This window comes from Equus quagga, chromosome 4 (genome assembly GCF_021613505.1).
Source record: "Equus quagga isolate Etosha38 chromosome 4, UCLA_HA_Equagga_1.0, whole genome shotgun sequence".
Classification (NCBI taxonomy): Eukaryota; Metazoa; Chordata; class Mammalia; order Perissodactyla; family Equidae; genus Equus; species Equus quagga.
This window is the reverse complement of record NC_060270.1, coordinates 137555696-137570129: the sequence shown is the minus strand read 5'-3', so window position 1 is coordinate 137570129 and position 14434 is coordinate 137555696. Positions and strand designations below refer to the sequence as shown.

Genomic DNA, 14434 nt, shown 5'->3' with positions numbered 1-14434 from the left:
AGAAACCTCCCAAAAAATAAAAGTCCAGGACCAGATGGCTTCTCTGGAGGATTCTATCAAACATTCAAAGGAGATTTAACACCTATTCTTCTCACACTATTCCAAAAAGTTGAGAAGACGGATCACTTCCTAACACATTCTACGAGGCCAATATCACCCTAATCCCAAAGCCAGACAAGAACATCACAAAGAAGGAAAATTACAGGCCAATATCACTGATGAACATAGATGCCAAATCCTCAACAAAATATTGGGAAACTGGCGGCTGGCCCAGTAGCACAGCAAATAAGTTTGTACGCTCCGCTTCAGCAGCCTAGAGTTCACTGGTTCAGATCCCAGGCACGGACCTCTGCACTGCTTATCAAGCCATGCTGTGGCAGATGTCCCACACATAAAGTGGAGGACAATGGGCATAGACATTAGCTCAGGGCCAATCTTCCTCAGCAAAAAGAGGAGGATTGGTGGCAGACATTAGCTCAGGGCTAATCTTCCACAAAACCCCCCCAAAATATTGGCAAACCGAATACAGCAATACATTGAAAGGATCATGCACCATGATCAAGTCAGATTTATATAGGGACACAAGGATCTGTCAACATCCACAAATCAATAAATGTGATAGGCCATATTAACAAAATGAGGAATAAAAACGACATGATCATCTCAATAGATGCAGAGAAAGCATTTGACAGGATCCAACATCCATTTATGACAAAAACTCTCAATAAGATGGGTACAGAAGGAGAGTACCTCAACAATAATAAAGGCCATATATGACAAACCCAGAGACAACATCATCCTCAACAGGTAAAAACTAAAAGCCATCCCTCCGAGAACAGGAACAAGACAAGGGTACCCACTCTCGCCACTCTTATTCAACATGATTTCTCTTTTTTTTAAGTTTGGCACCTGAGCTAATAACTGTTGCCAATCTTCATTTTTTTTTCTTCTTCTCCCCAACCCCCCCCGAGTACATACTTGTATATTCTAGTTGTAGGTCCTTGTAGTTGTGCTATGTGGGACCTCCCCTCAGCAGGGTCTGAAGAGTGGTGCCATGTCCGTGAATGGGATCCGAACCAGCAAAACCGCTGGCCGCCAAAGCAGAGCACATGAACTTAACCACTTGGCCATGGGCCGGCCCCTCAACATGATTTTATATATAGAAAACCCTAAAGAATCCATTGGAAAACTACTATAAATAATCAACAACAACAGCAAAGTTGTAAGGTACTAGATCAACTTACAAAACACAGTTGCATTTCTATACTCTAAAAATGAACTAACAGAAAGAGAACTCATGAATACAATCCCATTTACAATCCCAGCAAAAAGAATAGAATATCTAGGAATAAGTTTAATCAAGGAGGTGAAAGACCTATACAATAAAAACTGTAAGACATTACTGAAAGAAATTGCTGATGACATAAAAGAAATGGAAAGATATTCCATGCACATCAATTGGAAGAATACATACAGTTAAAACGTCCATATACCTAAAGCAATCTACAGATTCAATGCAATCCATATCAAAATCCCAATGCCATTCTTCATGGAAAGAGAACAAAGAATCCTAAAATTCATATGGGGCAAAAAAGACCCCGAATAGCTAAAGCAATCTTGAGAAAAAAGAACAAAGCTGGAGGCATCACAACCCTTGACTCCAAAATAGACTACAAAGCCACAGTAATCAAAACAGCATGGTACTAGTACAAAAACAGACACAGATCAATGGAACAGAATTGAAAGCCCAGAAATAAAACCACACATCTGCGGAGCTAATCTTGGACAAAGGAGCTATAAACATGCAATGGAGAAAGGAAAGTCTCTTCAACAAATGGTGTTGGGACAACTGGACAGCCACATGGAAAAGAATGAAAGTAGACCATTATCTTTTGCCATACACAAAAATTAACTCAAAATGGATTAAAGACTTAAGGTAAGATGTGAAACCATAAAACTCCTAGAAGAAAAGATAGGCTGTACCCTCTTTGACATAGGTATTATAAGGATCTTTTTGAATATTATTTCTATTCAAACAAGGAAAACAAAAGAAAAAATAAATAAGTGGGACTTCATCAGACTCAAGACCTTCTGCAAAGCAAAGGAAACTAGGAACAAAAGGAAAAGACAATTCACTAACTGGAAAAACATATTTGCAAATCATATATCTGACAAGGGGTTAATCTCCAAAATAAATAAACAACTCACACAACTCATCAACCAAAAAAACAAACACTCCAATCAAAAAATGGGCAGAGGATATAAACAGACATTTTTCCAAAGAAGATATACAGATAGCCAATAGGCTCATGAAAAGACATTCCACATCACTAATCAACAGGGAAATGCAAATCAAAACAACACTAAGATAGAACCTTACACCTGTTAGAATGGCCATAATCACCAAGACAAAAAATAACAAATGTTGGAGAGGAGATGGCGCAAAGGGAACCCTCATACACTGCTGGTGGGAATGCAAACTGGTGCAGCTACTGTGGAAAGCAGTATGGAGATTTCTGAAAAAATTAACAACAGAAATACCATATGACCCACCTATCCCACTACTGGGTACTTATCCAAAGAACCTGAAATCAACAACCCAAAGAGACTTATGTACCCCTATGTTCATTGCAGCAGTATTCACTACAGACATGGAAGCAACCCAAGTGCCCACTGACTGATGATTGGGTAAAGAAGATGTGGTATATATATATATACGATGGAATACTACTCAGTCATAAAAAAAGACAAGATTGTCCCATTTGCAACAACATGGATGGACCTTGAGGGTGTTACGTTAAACAAAATAAGCCAGACAAAGATAAACACCATAAGATTTCACTCATACATGGAAGATAAACAAAGCACACACAAAGAGAACAATTTAATGGTTACCAAAAAAAATAACAGGAGTTACAGCTAACAAATCAGTAATGGAGGTAAAATTGAATCATAGAAAAAGCTCAATTGCACCAAAAAAGGCAGAAAAGGAAGACTAGGGTAACCAAGAACAGGTGGGACAAATAGAAAACAAACAGCAAGATGGAAGCCTTAAACCCAACCCTATCAATAATAACATTACGTGTAACTGAAACTCAACAATATGTAAAACAGGATAATGCATCCCAATGAACAAGTATGATTTGTTCTAGGAATGCAAGGATACAAGGATGTTTTATCCTTTGAAATTCAATCACAATGTCTTACCATATTGAGAGGGTAAAAAAAGAAAAGCCACAAGATCATCTCAATATATGCAGAAAAAGCACTTGACAAAATCAAATATCTCTTCCTCATAAAAACTCTCAGCAAGCTAAGAACAGAAGGAATCTCCCTCAATTTGGTAACGGATATGCAAAACCTATGGTTAACATCATACTAACAGTGAAAGACTACATGCTTTCTCCCTAAGATCAGAAACAAGGCATGGATGTCCACTCTAACCACTTCAAACTAAAATGGCACTTTAGGTTCTAGCCAGTGTAACAGTCGAGAAAACAAGATGAAAAGCATCTAGATTTGAAAAGGAAGATGTAAAACAACATGATTATCTATCTAGAAAATTTGATAGAATTTACCAAAAAGCTATTAGAACTAAAAAGTGAGTTTAACGAGGTTGTAAGATATAAGATTCATGTAAAAAATCAATTGTATTTCTATATAACACAAAAATCAGAAATTGAAATTAAAAGCCAATGCCATTTATAAGTTCTTAGTGATAAATCTGACAAAATATACGTAAGCTCTGCACCCCGAAAACTACAAAACACTGCAGAGAAAAATCAAAAAATCAATATTAAGTTTTCAATTACCCTTAAATTGATCTATATATTCTACATAATCCTAGTCAAAATGCCACAGGCTTTCATTTCGTTTTTTTAAGAAATTGATGGGGCCGGCCTGGTGGTGCAGTGGTTCATATGTTCTGCTTCGGCGGCCCAGGGTTCACGGGTTCAGATCCCAGGTGCAGACATGGCACCGCTTGTCAAGCCATATTGTGGTAGGTGTCCCCACGTATAAAGTAGAGGAAGATGGGCATGGATGTTAGCTCAGGGCCAGTCTTTCTCAGCAAAAAGAGGAGGATTGGCAGCAGATGTTAGCACAGGGCTAATCTTCCTCAAAAGAAAGAAAGAAAGAAAGAAATTGATAAGGTGATTCTAAAATTCACATGAAAAAACCAAGGACTTAGAATAGCCAAAACAAAGTTGAAAAAGAAGAGGATGCAAGGACTTATACTACTTGACTTCAAGACTTATTATAAAGCATAGTAATCAAGACAGTGTGGTACTGACATCGAGACAGACAGTTTATCATCTCAGTACTACTGACATTTGGGGCCAGAATTCTTTCTTGTGGGGGCTGTGCTATGCATTGTACGATGTTGAGCAGCATCTCTGGCTTCTATCTACTAGAAACCAGTAGTATCTCCCTCGTTGTGAAAACTAAAACTGTCTCCAGACTTTGCCAATGTCCCCTGGGGGCAAAATTGCCCCAGTTGAGACCACTGAGATAGACAATAGATCAATGGAAGAGAACAGAGAATCCAGAAACTGACCCACATATATAAGATAAGGGATTTTTCATTAATTCAACGGAGAAAGTATAGTCTTTTAAGAAAAATGATACTGGAACAACTGGATATTCATACGCAAAAAAAATAAGTCAATCTATACCTTGTACTATGTATACAAAAATTAACTCAAAATGAATCATGGACCTAAAGGTAAAACGAACGTTATAAAACTCCTAGAAGTAGGATAAAATTTAACCTTGGGTTAGGCAAAGATCTCTTAGATACAACACAGAAGTATGATCCATAAAGAAAAAAAGATAAATTGGACTTCATCAAAATTAAGAACTTCTGCCCTTTGAAAGATTCTGTTATGAGAGTGAAAAGATAAGCTAGAGATCAGGTGAATATATTTGTAAATTGTATTGTTAATAATTGACTTGTATCTAGAACATACTTTTTAGACCTCTATATAATAAGAAAACAACAATTCAATTTAAAAATGGGTGAAAGATTCAAACAGACACTTCACTAAAGAAGATATGCATATGGCAAATAACACATTAAAAGATGCTCAACAGTACTGGTCATTAAAGAAACAGGAATTAAAACCACAATGAGATGCTACTACGAACCTAATACAATGTCTAAAATTTAAAAGCCTGTCAATACCAAGTGCTGATTAGGATATAGGGCACCTGAAACTCTCATACACTGCTGATAGGAATGTAAAATGGTACGATCACATTGGAAAATCATTTGAGTGTTTCTTAAAAAGTTAAATATATACCTACCATATGACCCAGCCATTCCACTCCTAGATATTTACCCAAGAGGAGTGAAAGCATATGTCCATACAAAGACTTTTACTTAAATGTTCATAGCAGTTTTATTTGTAATACCAAGAATGTAAACAACCCAAATGTCCATCAACAGGTGAATGGATAAACAAATTATGGTATATTCATAAAATGGAGCACTACTCAGCAGTAAAAAGGAATCAACTATTCATACATCCTGTGACACACATGAATCCAAAATAACTATGCTGAATGACAAAAGTCAGATAAACAGTTTAGACTATATGATTTCATTTATACAAAGCTGTAGACAAAACAAATTGATCTCTAGTGACAGAAAGCAGATCAGTAGTCGTCTGGGGAGGGTGGGGTGAGGAGGAGAGGCAGGGAGAAGTGGGGATGGATTACAAAGGGGCACTAGGAATCTCTTGAGGGTGATGGATATGTTCATTATCTTGACTGTGGTGATGGTTTCATAGATGTATACACATATCAAACCTTATCAAACTGCACACTTAAAATATGTGCAGTTTATTGTATGTCAATTATACCTCAACAAAGATATTTAAAGATAAAAATTCTGCTGGTATCGGACTCTCACTCTGTCCTCTGGTTTTAGAATTCTTTTTTCTTTAATTGAGATATAATTGGCATATAACTGTGTAAATTTAAGGTATACAATGTGTTGATTTGATAATTTATATTTTGCAGTACGATTCCCACTGTAGCATTAGCTAACATATCTATCATGTCACATTATCATTCCTTTTTGTAGTGAGAAAAATTAAGATCTAGTCTCTAAGCAACTCTGAAGTTTATAATACAGTATTGTTGACTGCAATCACTATGCTGTATATTAGCTCTCCAGGACTTATGCATGAATATATATACATATACTCACACACACTAGTTGCAAGTTTGTACCATTAAACAACATATCTCCTGCACTCTCATAACCATATCACATTCTCAAAGGTTTTCCATATTAATCCATTTATTTTTCTAATGAATCAATTTAGCATCCATTAATAAGTGAGATTTTTTAAATTCTAGTTTTAAATTTTCTTCTTCCTCAAGTTTTATGAATTCAGTTGACAGTGAATTTTGTATTATCTAACAAGAGAATTTATAGTTAATATGTACGTGGCAAAAGATCACTAAGGCTTTGCCATTACGACTAAGTTAATTAAGCAGAATTACAAATGTCTAGACATCAGAACAACATATCATTTAAGATGTCTAAAGCCTAAATCAGCTGATGAGGAGAAGTCACTGCAGTCCCCCTTCTGGAGAAAGTAAGATGTTCTATGGTCTTGAAAAATAGGCAGAGTGGAATAAAGCAGAAAAAGCAGAGGGAAAAAATTAATGATCCCTCCTTTTGAAGTTACATACTTCTGTCATTACTGCTAAAATATAAAGCTGTGCTTGAAGATCTCACAGTGTCAAAATGTGGGGGAAAAGGGACTATTTATACCTTATTACACACATTGTTTTAAAATGTGGATGGCTGGCTGAGTTGAGAGTACTAAATGCATATACATATCCCCAAATGTGATGATAACCGGAGTTACTGGTAGTTATGCTTAAAAACTTTCAGGTTCCAAATTTAACATAAATCTCTAGCCAAAATTCTCAGGTATTAAAGTGTTTATTGAGTATGTTCAAGATGAACAAAACTACCACTAGCTCCAGGAAAAGTATAAAAAGAAAACTAATAAGTTTAAGAAAAAAATACAGGATTTTTTTAATGAAAAAATTACATTATAACAAGGACACTATACATTAAGTTACAATATATATACACATTTTTTAAACTTTTTAAAAAATCTGGTACAAATTAAACATCTTTCTCACACTGCATGATTAAGTGTGTATTTTAACAGGCAATAAAGATGAAACACAAGCTGGTGGGCCTCAAAATTAGAAACTTTAAGGCAGGACCAGATCCCAAAACCTGTTTTCTATCACATTTGTGACTTTTAGAAAACATTTACCTTTACAAGATATGAAAGCTTTTCCTTTTAATTACGTCAACTGCTTACACAGAAATTCCTATTGAAGGAAAGGCCCACCATGGCGATGCTTATCTGTAATCCACCGTAGGACACATAAAGTTCCCTTGGAGGCTTGGAACACGAAAACCACGAGGAAGCAAGCTCAGCTGTAATTATGAATTCCTAACTGCTTATTTTGAACGTCCAACTTACTACTTTAGCTATTATACCTTGTAATACACAACACAAAGGAGCAAATGTTAAACTTTGCTGTAGAGCTGTTAGGAGAATGCCAAATATAGCTACTAAAAATTTTATGCACTTGTATTTAATACCCTTGCATTTAGAAAATAATTGAATATTTAAATATGTAAACATACTTTTTAAAAAGCAATTCTAAGCACCTTTAAACTACAATACTGACATATTGTGACTGAACATGCATTTAGAGGACAAATGAATTTTTAAAAACTAATCTGAAACCATTTTTAAAAGGCTACTAATTGAAATACTTACATGAAAATATTGATAGTTCCAGTTTCTACCTAAAAACCAAAAGAGTATACAATTAGGGATTTAAACCTTCTTCATGCTCTTTTTCTTCTTCTATTTTTGGTTTGTGGGGAGGATGCACTGTAACTTTCTGTCCTCATAATAAAAAAACAGTATCAGAAGAGACATTCACATCGAACGGAGTGAGAGAAATGTTTTTAAACTGTTTTGTTCTTGATCAAGTGCCAAAATCTGAATCCTCCGACATCCCTCATCCTCACGGGCAACTGACTGGAGTCTGTATCTTAACAAGCATTTCTCCTTAGCAACTCAACATCAAAACAGAAAGGAATGTCTCCAAAAGAATATACTGCAACTGGTGAAGTATTTAATAATAAACCACTATCATTACTGAAAGATGAAGAGCTATATTCAAAATCTTGAAAAAGTTTCCATAAAAACTACAAATAACAAATGAAAGAATATTGCCTACAATAAGCTATAAATTAATTTGGACTTCTTCCTTTTAAGTTCATGCAGACTTAAGAGAACTCTGGGTTTGAGGTAACTAAGAGTTGTATTTAACTTAGCATAACATAATCAGATTTGGCAGCCTGCCTCTATAAATGCCAACATCAAATATTTTCAATTCTTAGGCAAAAGAGAAGCAATTCTTACTAAAAATCACATACGTAACGGAATGTTAACTTTGCATTAAATAGCAGTATAAATAATAAACTTTATATTAAATAGGATATAAATCTACAGAGCAAGGAATTTTAGAATTCCACCCACTTCTAATGTAACAGTGCTTTATGCTTAGATACATGTCATGTACCTGAAATAATTCAAGTAAATTAAGAATGAGAGATTGGACTTAGAAAAGCCAAAAATGACTCATATTCATCTAAAATATTAAGGTTAAGTTTCTTATTATTTTCTGCATGCTTTGAATATTAAATATTTATATCAATTTAAAATCATTATTTTTAAACAAAATTTTAAATATACCCACAAATGGCCTCTGGGGGAAAAAAGTCATTAGTTGATTTCTTGACAGTTATAATTGACATTTCTAATTTACCAACCTTCCAGAAAACAGAAACTTACAATGAATATACTGATTAGTACTTATTCGGTATTTAAAGTACATATACTTACTCAACAAGCAAATATAACACATTAGTTGTTTTAAAGTTTTAAATATGAACCAAATTTTAAACTATAAATACTTACCTTGAAATACTATAAATTCTAATTCCATCGATTCAGTAAGAACTCTGGCATAGAAAAATAAATACAACTCAAATTCCTTTCTAACCAGAGCTAAATCTTCAGTACAAAATAGGGGGGAAAAATCCTCTGCTGATATCAAAAAGCTCCCCAAATTATCTGTAAACACCAGAGAATTGTATTATTCTTTCTGAATTCTCTCAATTTCTATGTCTCTCTGACATAAGTAGTGTTTTGCCTACAATACTGTATAAATCCATGCAATATACATTTATTTCTGTTGCTTATCTGATTAATTCAAGTTAAAATTCTCATTACTTACCAAGACACTTCAAATTTCTACTAGATGACCATTAGGATGCTATCGGTTTGTAGTTATAAACATAAAAATTAGAAGGGAAGAAGCTAAAATGCAACCACAGTTCCCACGTGTATGACTGCTGGGCTTCGTGTTAAAATGTAGAGTCTATTGTTTTATCTTTCCAACTGAGACAGACAACAAACATTCTCTCACCTGTCTGCCAATTTAAAAAATTTCCTCACAACTTTAAAGATTGAATAAGTTATTTTAGAACTTAAAAAAAAGTTATCACACACACACACAAACATACATTCACACATTGTTTTGTTTTTGTTGTTGTTTGTCTTTTAAGAACCCAAATTGGATATTTCCAGGGGATGAGTTAGATAACTATTTGTGTTCAGACTATATTACCATGAATAAGTTCAGATGATCTTTTGAAATACTGGCCTTCCTCATCAGATAATCAAAAAGCATAAGAATTATACAAAATAAAGGGATTAAAATATCTCTTAAGGTAAAAATATGGAATTGGCAACAAACATATCAGTTTTAAATCAAAGCTGCTCATTGAACCAGTCTTCAGTCCATATATCACAATGCCGCACTTTGACTATATTCACCTTCTTTTCTATGACATCAGCAGTCACCAGAGTTGTAAAGTCTGAAAAGCTTCAATAATTTACGTAGTAGATAATTTCTTATAGTCCAAAATTGTTTTTGTGTCCATAGACAATGCTGGTTCTTTGGGTTCTTGCTTAACTTGGTTCACAGAAATGGTACCTTCTGGATTTTCTTCAACTTTAAAACCAAACATAAAAGAAAAACCCTAAAGGTTAATATAATTTTTAACATTATACTGTTTAGAATCATATGAATTTAGAAGCAAAGCAAAAAACAGTAGTTTAGAAAAAGAACCAAGTAATTTAGAAAAGCAGCCAGTATATTTGAGAACTCCGTGCTTCTGACATCTTAATGGTCACTCATATTAAATTCCGTCAGTATGCTTTTAATAAGAAAAAAAGAAGAGATCAAGAAAACTATAAAGTTATTCCTTCTAAAGATACCTTGAGAAAAAAAGCAGTTCATAATTTGATAAAATATGAGGAATATCTCATACTTAACCGTCTTTAAAAAGATGTGTGAATAAAAGTCAGGAAGCTTCCATTATTTGAAAATGATTTGTTTTGCAAACAGCAGGCATATGTGTTACAAATTCACAGATGTCTTACCATTCCTATATAGTTTCCATATGAGGTCATATATCAAGGAAAATGTTCTCTCCCTAAGAAACTTTACTACATAAGAACTTTAGAAAAATTATGCCACGTGTTAAATCATAGCTCTGACTTAGCTTCATGAACTACGTGTTTGCTTTTCTGACACATTTCAGAGTGCACTTACCCTTCTGATTTCAAAGTACTTACGACCAAATTAATCTAAATGTAGCATACCAGCATCACTATGGTGAACTGGCAGGTGGGATGTCTAAGACCAAACCTTTCTCTCTCTTTCTCAGGAATATCAGTTTTTCAGTTACTATAGGGAACCATATTGCTCAGAGAAGTGTGTTGAGCACAGCAAATGCTTGTCATATATTGGTGTACTGGAGTTTAACCCAAGCCACAGAGAACACCAGGAGGATTCTGGATTTGAGTGACTCTGAGAATGCATATTCAGGTGAAGCAGTCCCTTAGATTATGATCTAACTTGATAAATCATGCAAGTTCAGATCCAAAGAGGGTCTCCTTCAAAGCATTCTGACTTAGAGCTCCCAGAAATACCTTGGCACGACCCAGAGGGAGGAAGCACGTTAGAATGGAAAGCAGCTTTGTAGGCAGACAGATCTGGGTTTGAATTCTGCTCTGTCACTTACTAGATGTGATCTTTAGGCAATTCCTTAACCTCCCTGAGCCTTAGTTCCCCCATCTGTAGAATAGGGACACCACCAACTATTTCATGCAGTCATTGTGAGGAGTAATTCATATATATTCCTTTCCCGCCCTTCTACCAAACTTCCTCAATATTGACAACTGCCACAGCCCTCTGGATAAGTTTTCTTAAAAGTAATGCTCCCAATAAATTTAAAAGACAATGATTCTTTTCTGGAAGGAACTATCTCACAGTTTTCCTTATCCAGAAGAATGATGGCTAAGAATGAAGAGAAAGTACTTTCTATGTTCTACGGATAATTTCCATGAAGATTTTTGCTCTTCAAAGCAATCTGCTAATCTTTGTCCACAGCAGTGCCTAATCCAGAATAACCTGTTTAAAAAGAAGTGACACAGCTAGGTCAAGCAGGACTTAACAGACTCTACTACCACGTTGACTGGGTGTATTACAAAGTGAAGGTAACAAGGTCTTGGATTAGAATGAAGTACTCAAGTCTTACTAGTTACCTTCCAATTTCCATAGAATTTAACATTTAAGTCCATGACTCAAAAATCTTCCTTTTAATCTTTATATCTGCCTACTTCATTCCATTTTTCTTTGTTCGTGTGTACATAAATTTTTCCAGAATAACTTTATACTAAAATAGTTTTATTTTTTCAATTTCTCTTATTTTTTTCATGTACTCTAACATGACTTTCCCGCTTTCACATCACAGATTTTTCATGTAAAACTAGGTAACTAGGGAATGAATAATTTTGGTACGAAGAAAAAATTAAAAAGTTTAAAAGTTACAAAACTCACGCTGATATTTTTTCCCTTTTTCTCATATTTTTACTTGATTTATTTATATATTATAAATCCAATGAGTAGAAATTCTAGTTTTTTCTGTAATGTAATAGTGATGATAGTCCATGAAGGTTAAAAAAATAAAACCATAAGTAGTTGTAACTTACTGAGAGCTGAGTGGCTGTCTATAATCTGTATTGGAATGTTCTGCACATCTTCCAAGAGAATCCGATGAACACTTCCTTCCAGATTCTCTGCATCCTCAACATCTCCAACTTCTACCAGCTGGTCCATTGCAACCAGATTTTGATCTGGTCCTGGAAGGTTGCCCACAGTAGATGCAACACTACTGCTTTGTGTTAGGCATGAATCTGTCTGAAGACTATGACTCTGACCAAGCAGTGGAGAATTATTATTCATTACAGCACTTCCTACTGAATCCAGAAGTCTTGAAGGACTGGAGGACGGATGGTTATTTACTGATACCGGAGCCGGTGATCCATCAGGAGAGGTGAATCTTGGTTGAAAATGCAAACCCTTTTAAACCAAAAAGAGTTATATCAAAATGTTTGAATTTATTATGTATGATTTTTCTTCCAGGATATAGTACTCTTTTGACAGAAAATTGTCTCAATAAAATATAAGGGCACAGTTACTAACAAATATTAAGTGAGGACAGAAACAAGGGCCAAAGGAAAAATAATACAACTAAATTTTATTGCATGCATAGTCAACTCAAACTTTTTTGAAACATATTTTAAAACTTATTATCTTAAATCAAGACACAAAAAATTCAGGAAATAATGAAAACATCTTTGATCATTATCATAATTCTACAACAATTCTGCAAAATCCCTAGAAGAAGAAGAGAGGAGATTGAGGAAGAAAGACAAAGGTGTTTGGCTGTTTCACTAGATACCTACCTGTAGTTGTGTAAATATTTTTGGCTCAAATGAGGAAAGCAAGGGGGCTGGCTCTGGAGACAAAGCACTCCTTATCTGATTTGTCTGCACTTTGCTGGTAACTGATTCTCCTGGTGAATTTCCTAAATTATATAGAAAAATAAACTCTTAAAACAAAATGATTCTTATGGCTTCTAGAATACTACACTTTATTACAACCCTTACTATCAGAATTGGAATAAGAAATAAGGTCAACGACATTCTTTACAGAATTAGAACAAAGAATCCTAAAATTCATATGGGGCAACAAAAGACCCCAAATTTCTAAAGCAATCCTGAGAAAAAAGAACAAAACAGGAGGCATCACAATCCCTGACTTCAAAACATACTACAAAGCTACAGTAATCAAAACAGCATGGTACTGGTACAAAAACAGGTGCACAGAAATAAGGTCAACGATTTGGCAAGGATTTTTTAAGAAGTTATCTATCTAGTCCACTATTTCCAGAACCTGGTAGATCACCAAAATCATTTAGAGAACTGAAAAATTCCATCAATTCCTAGGTTCAACCTCCATTAATTTTAATTTAGTATATCTAGGATGGGATGTAGGAAACTATTATTTTTCTTGAAAGATTCTCTATCTGTAACTCTAATCTAGTCCATTTCCCATGCTACAATGCTGGACTACACCTAAACTTCTCTAGAGGTGGGACACCTACTGAGCCCCTTAATTACAAAGACTAAACTTAACTCATCTCTGGCAGCTGTCGTGCCTAGGACAACGCCTGGCATAAAGCAGAACTCAATAGTAACAGTATTAAATTTCTTTCAATAACTCACTTTGGAAAATATAAAAGTAAAAACCTCTGTTTTCTTAATTATCTCAATGTTTAAAGTAATTGTCCTTAGGGAATTTGAGTCCTTCTCAAGTAATTCTTATGTTAACCCAAATATATTAATCTCTCTGAGTCAATCAAAAACCAATTAACAACAATTATTTATTGCTTCCATACCATAACTGAGTAATTTTTTAAAATGGCCCTGGTATCAGATAAGGATGGATTTAAGTGCTGGCTTTTCTCTGCAACCTTAAACATGCTATTTAACTTGGTTTCTACACTTCAGTCTCCTCACCTGTCAAATCAGAATAAGAGCCTCTTCCTCGAAGGACTGCTAAGAGGATTAAACAGCACTCTTATGTTTCTTGGTTTCTTAATTTCTAATTGTCTCTACTTGACACTGCTGCAGTCGTCCACTACTGCGGCCATACTCTGGACTACTCTAAATCTAAAATCTCTAATCCAAACATCCCCTCTCTGATCACAGCCTCTCACTCTCCCAGGGATTTTGGTCAGGTACTCCACGACAGCTGTTCTTCAACCTCACGTGAACCTCCAGTCAGTGGATCTCTCAGTTTTCTTCAGATCCATCAATCTCTTCCTTAATAAAATTCTCTCCCTATGCAGCTTAGAGTCCTGAGTTTATCATTTCAGTCACTCTCTTGCAAATACCTTAAACTC

The 14434-nt window shown here is 34.9% G+C and overlaps 1 protein-coding gene across 13 annotated transcripts in view; it reads right to left on the bottom strand.

The window, feature by feature from the left end:
- CARF (calcium responsive transcription factor) overlaps positions 1-14434 on the bottom strand; it is a 99589-nt gene that overhangs the window by 38510 nt on the left and 46645 nt on the right. For 11 of the 13 annotated variants that reach the window (XM_046658391.1, XM_046658393.1, XM_046658397.1 and 8 more), the window contains 5 exons: positions 12933-13054; positions 12177-12546; positions 9954-10131; positions 9033-9188; positions 7821-7849 (listed from right to left, as the gene is read on the bottom strand). In XM_046658391.1, coding sequence (XP_046514347.1) covers positions 10013-10131; positions 12177-12546; positions 12933-13054 — 611 coding nt within the window. In that variant the 3' untranslated portion in view covers positions 7821-7849; positions 9033-9188; positions 9954-10012. The remainder of the gene's footprint in view (positions 1-7820; positions 7850-9032; positions 9189-9953; positions 10132-12176; positions 12547-12932; positions 13055-14434) is intronic. The other 2 variants (XM_046658400.1, XM_046658399.1) reach the window with 2 other exon arrangements.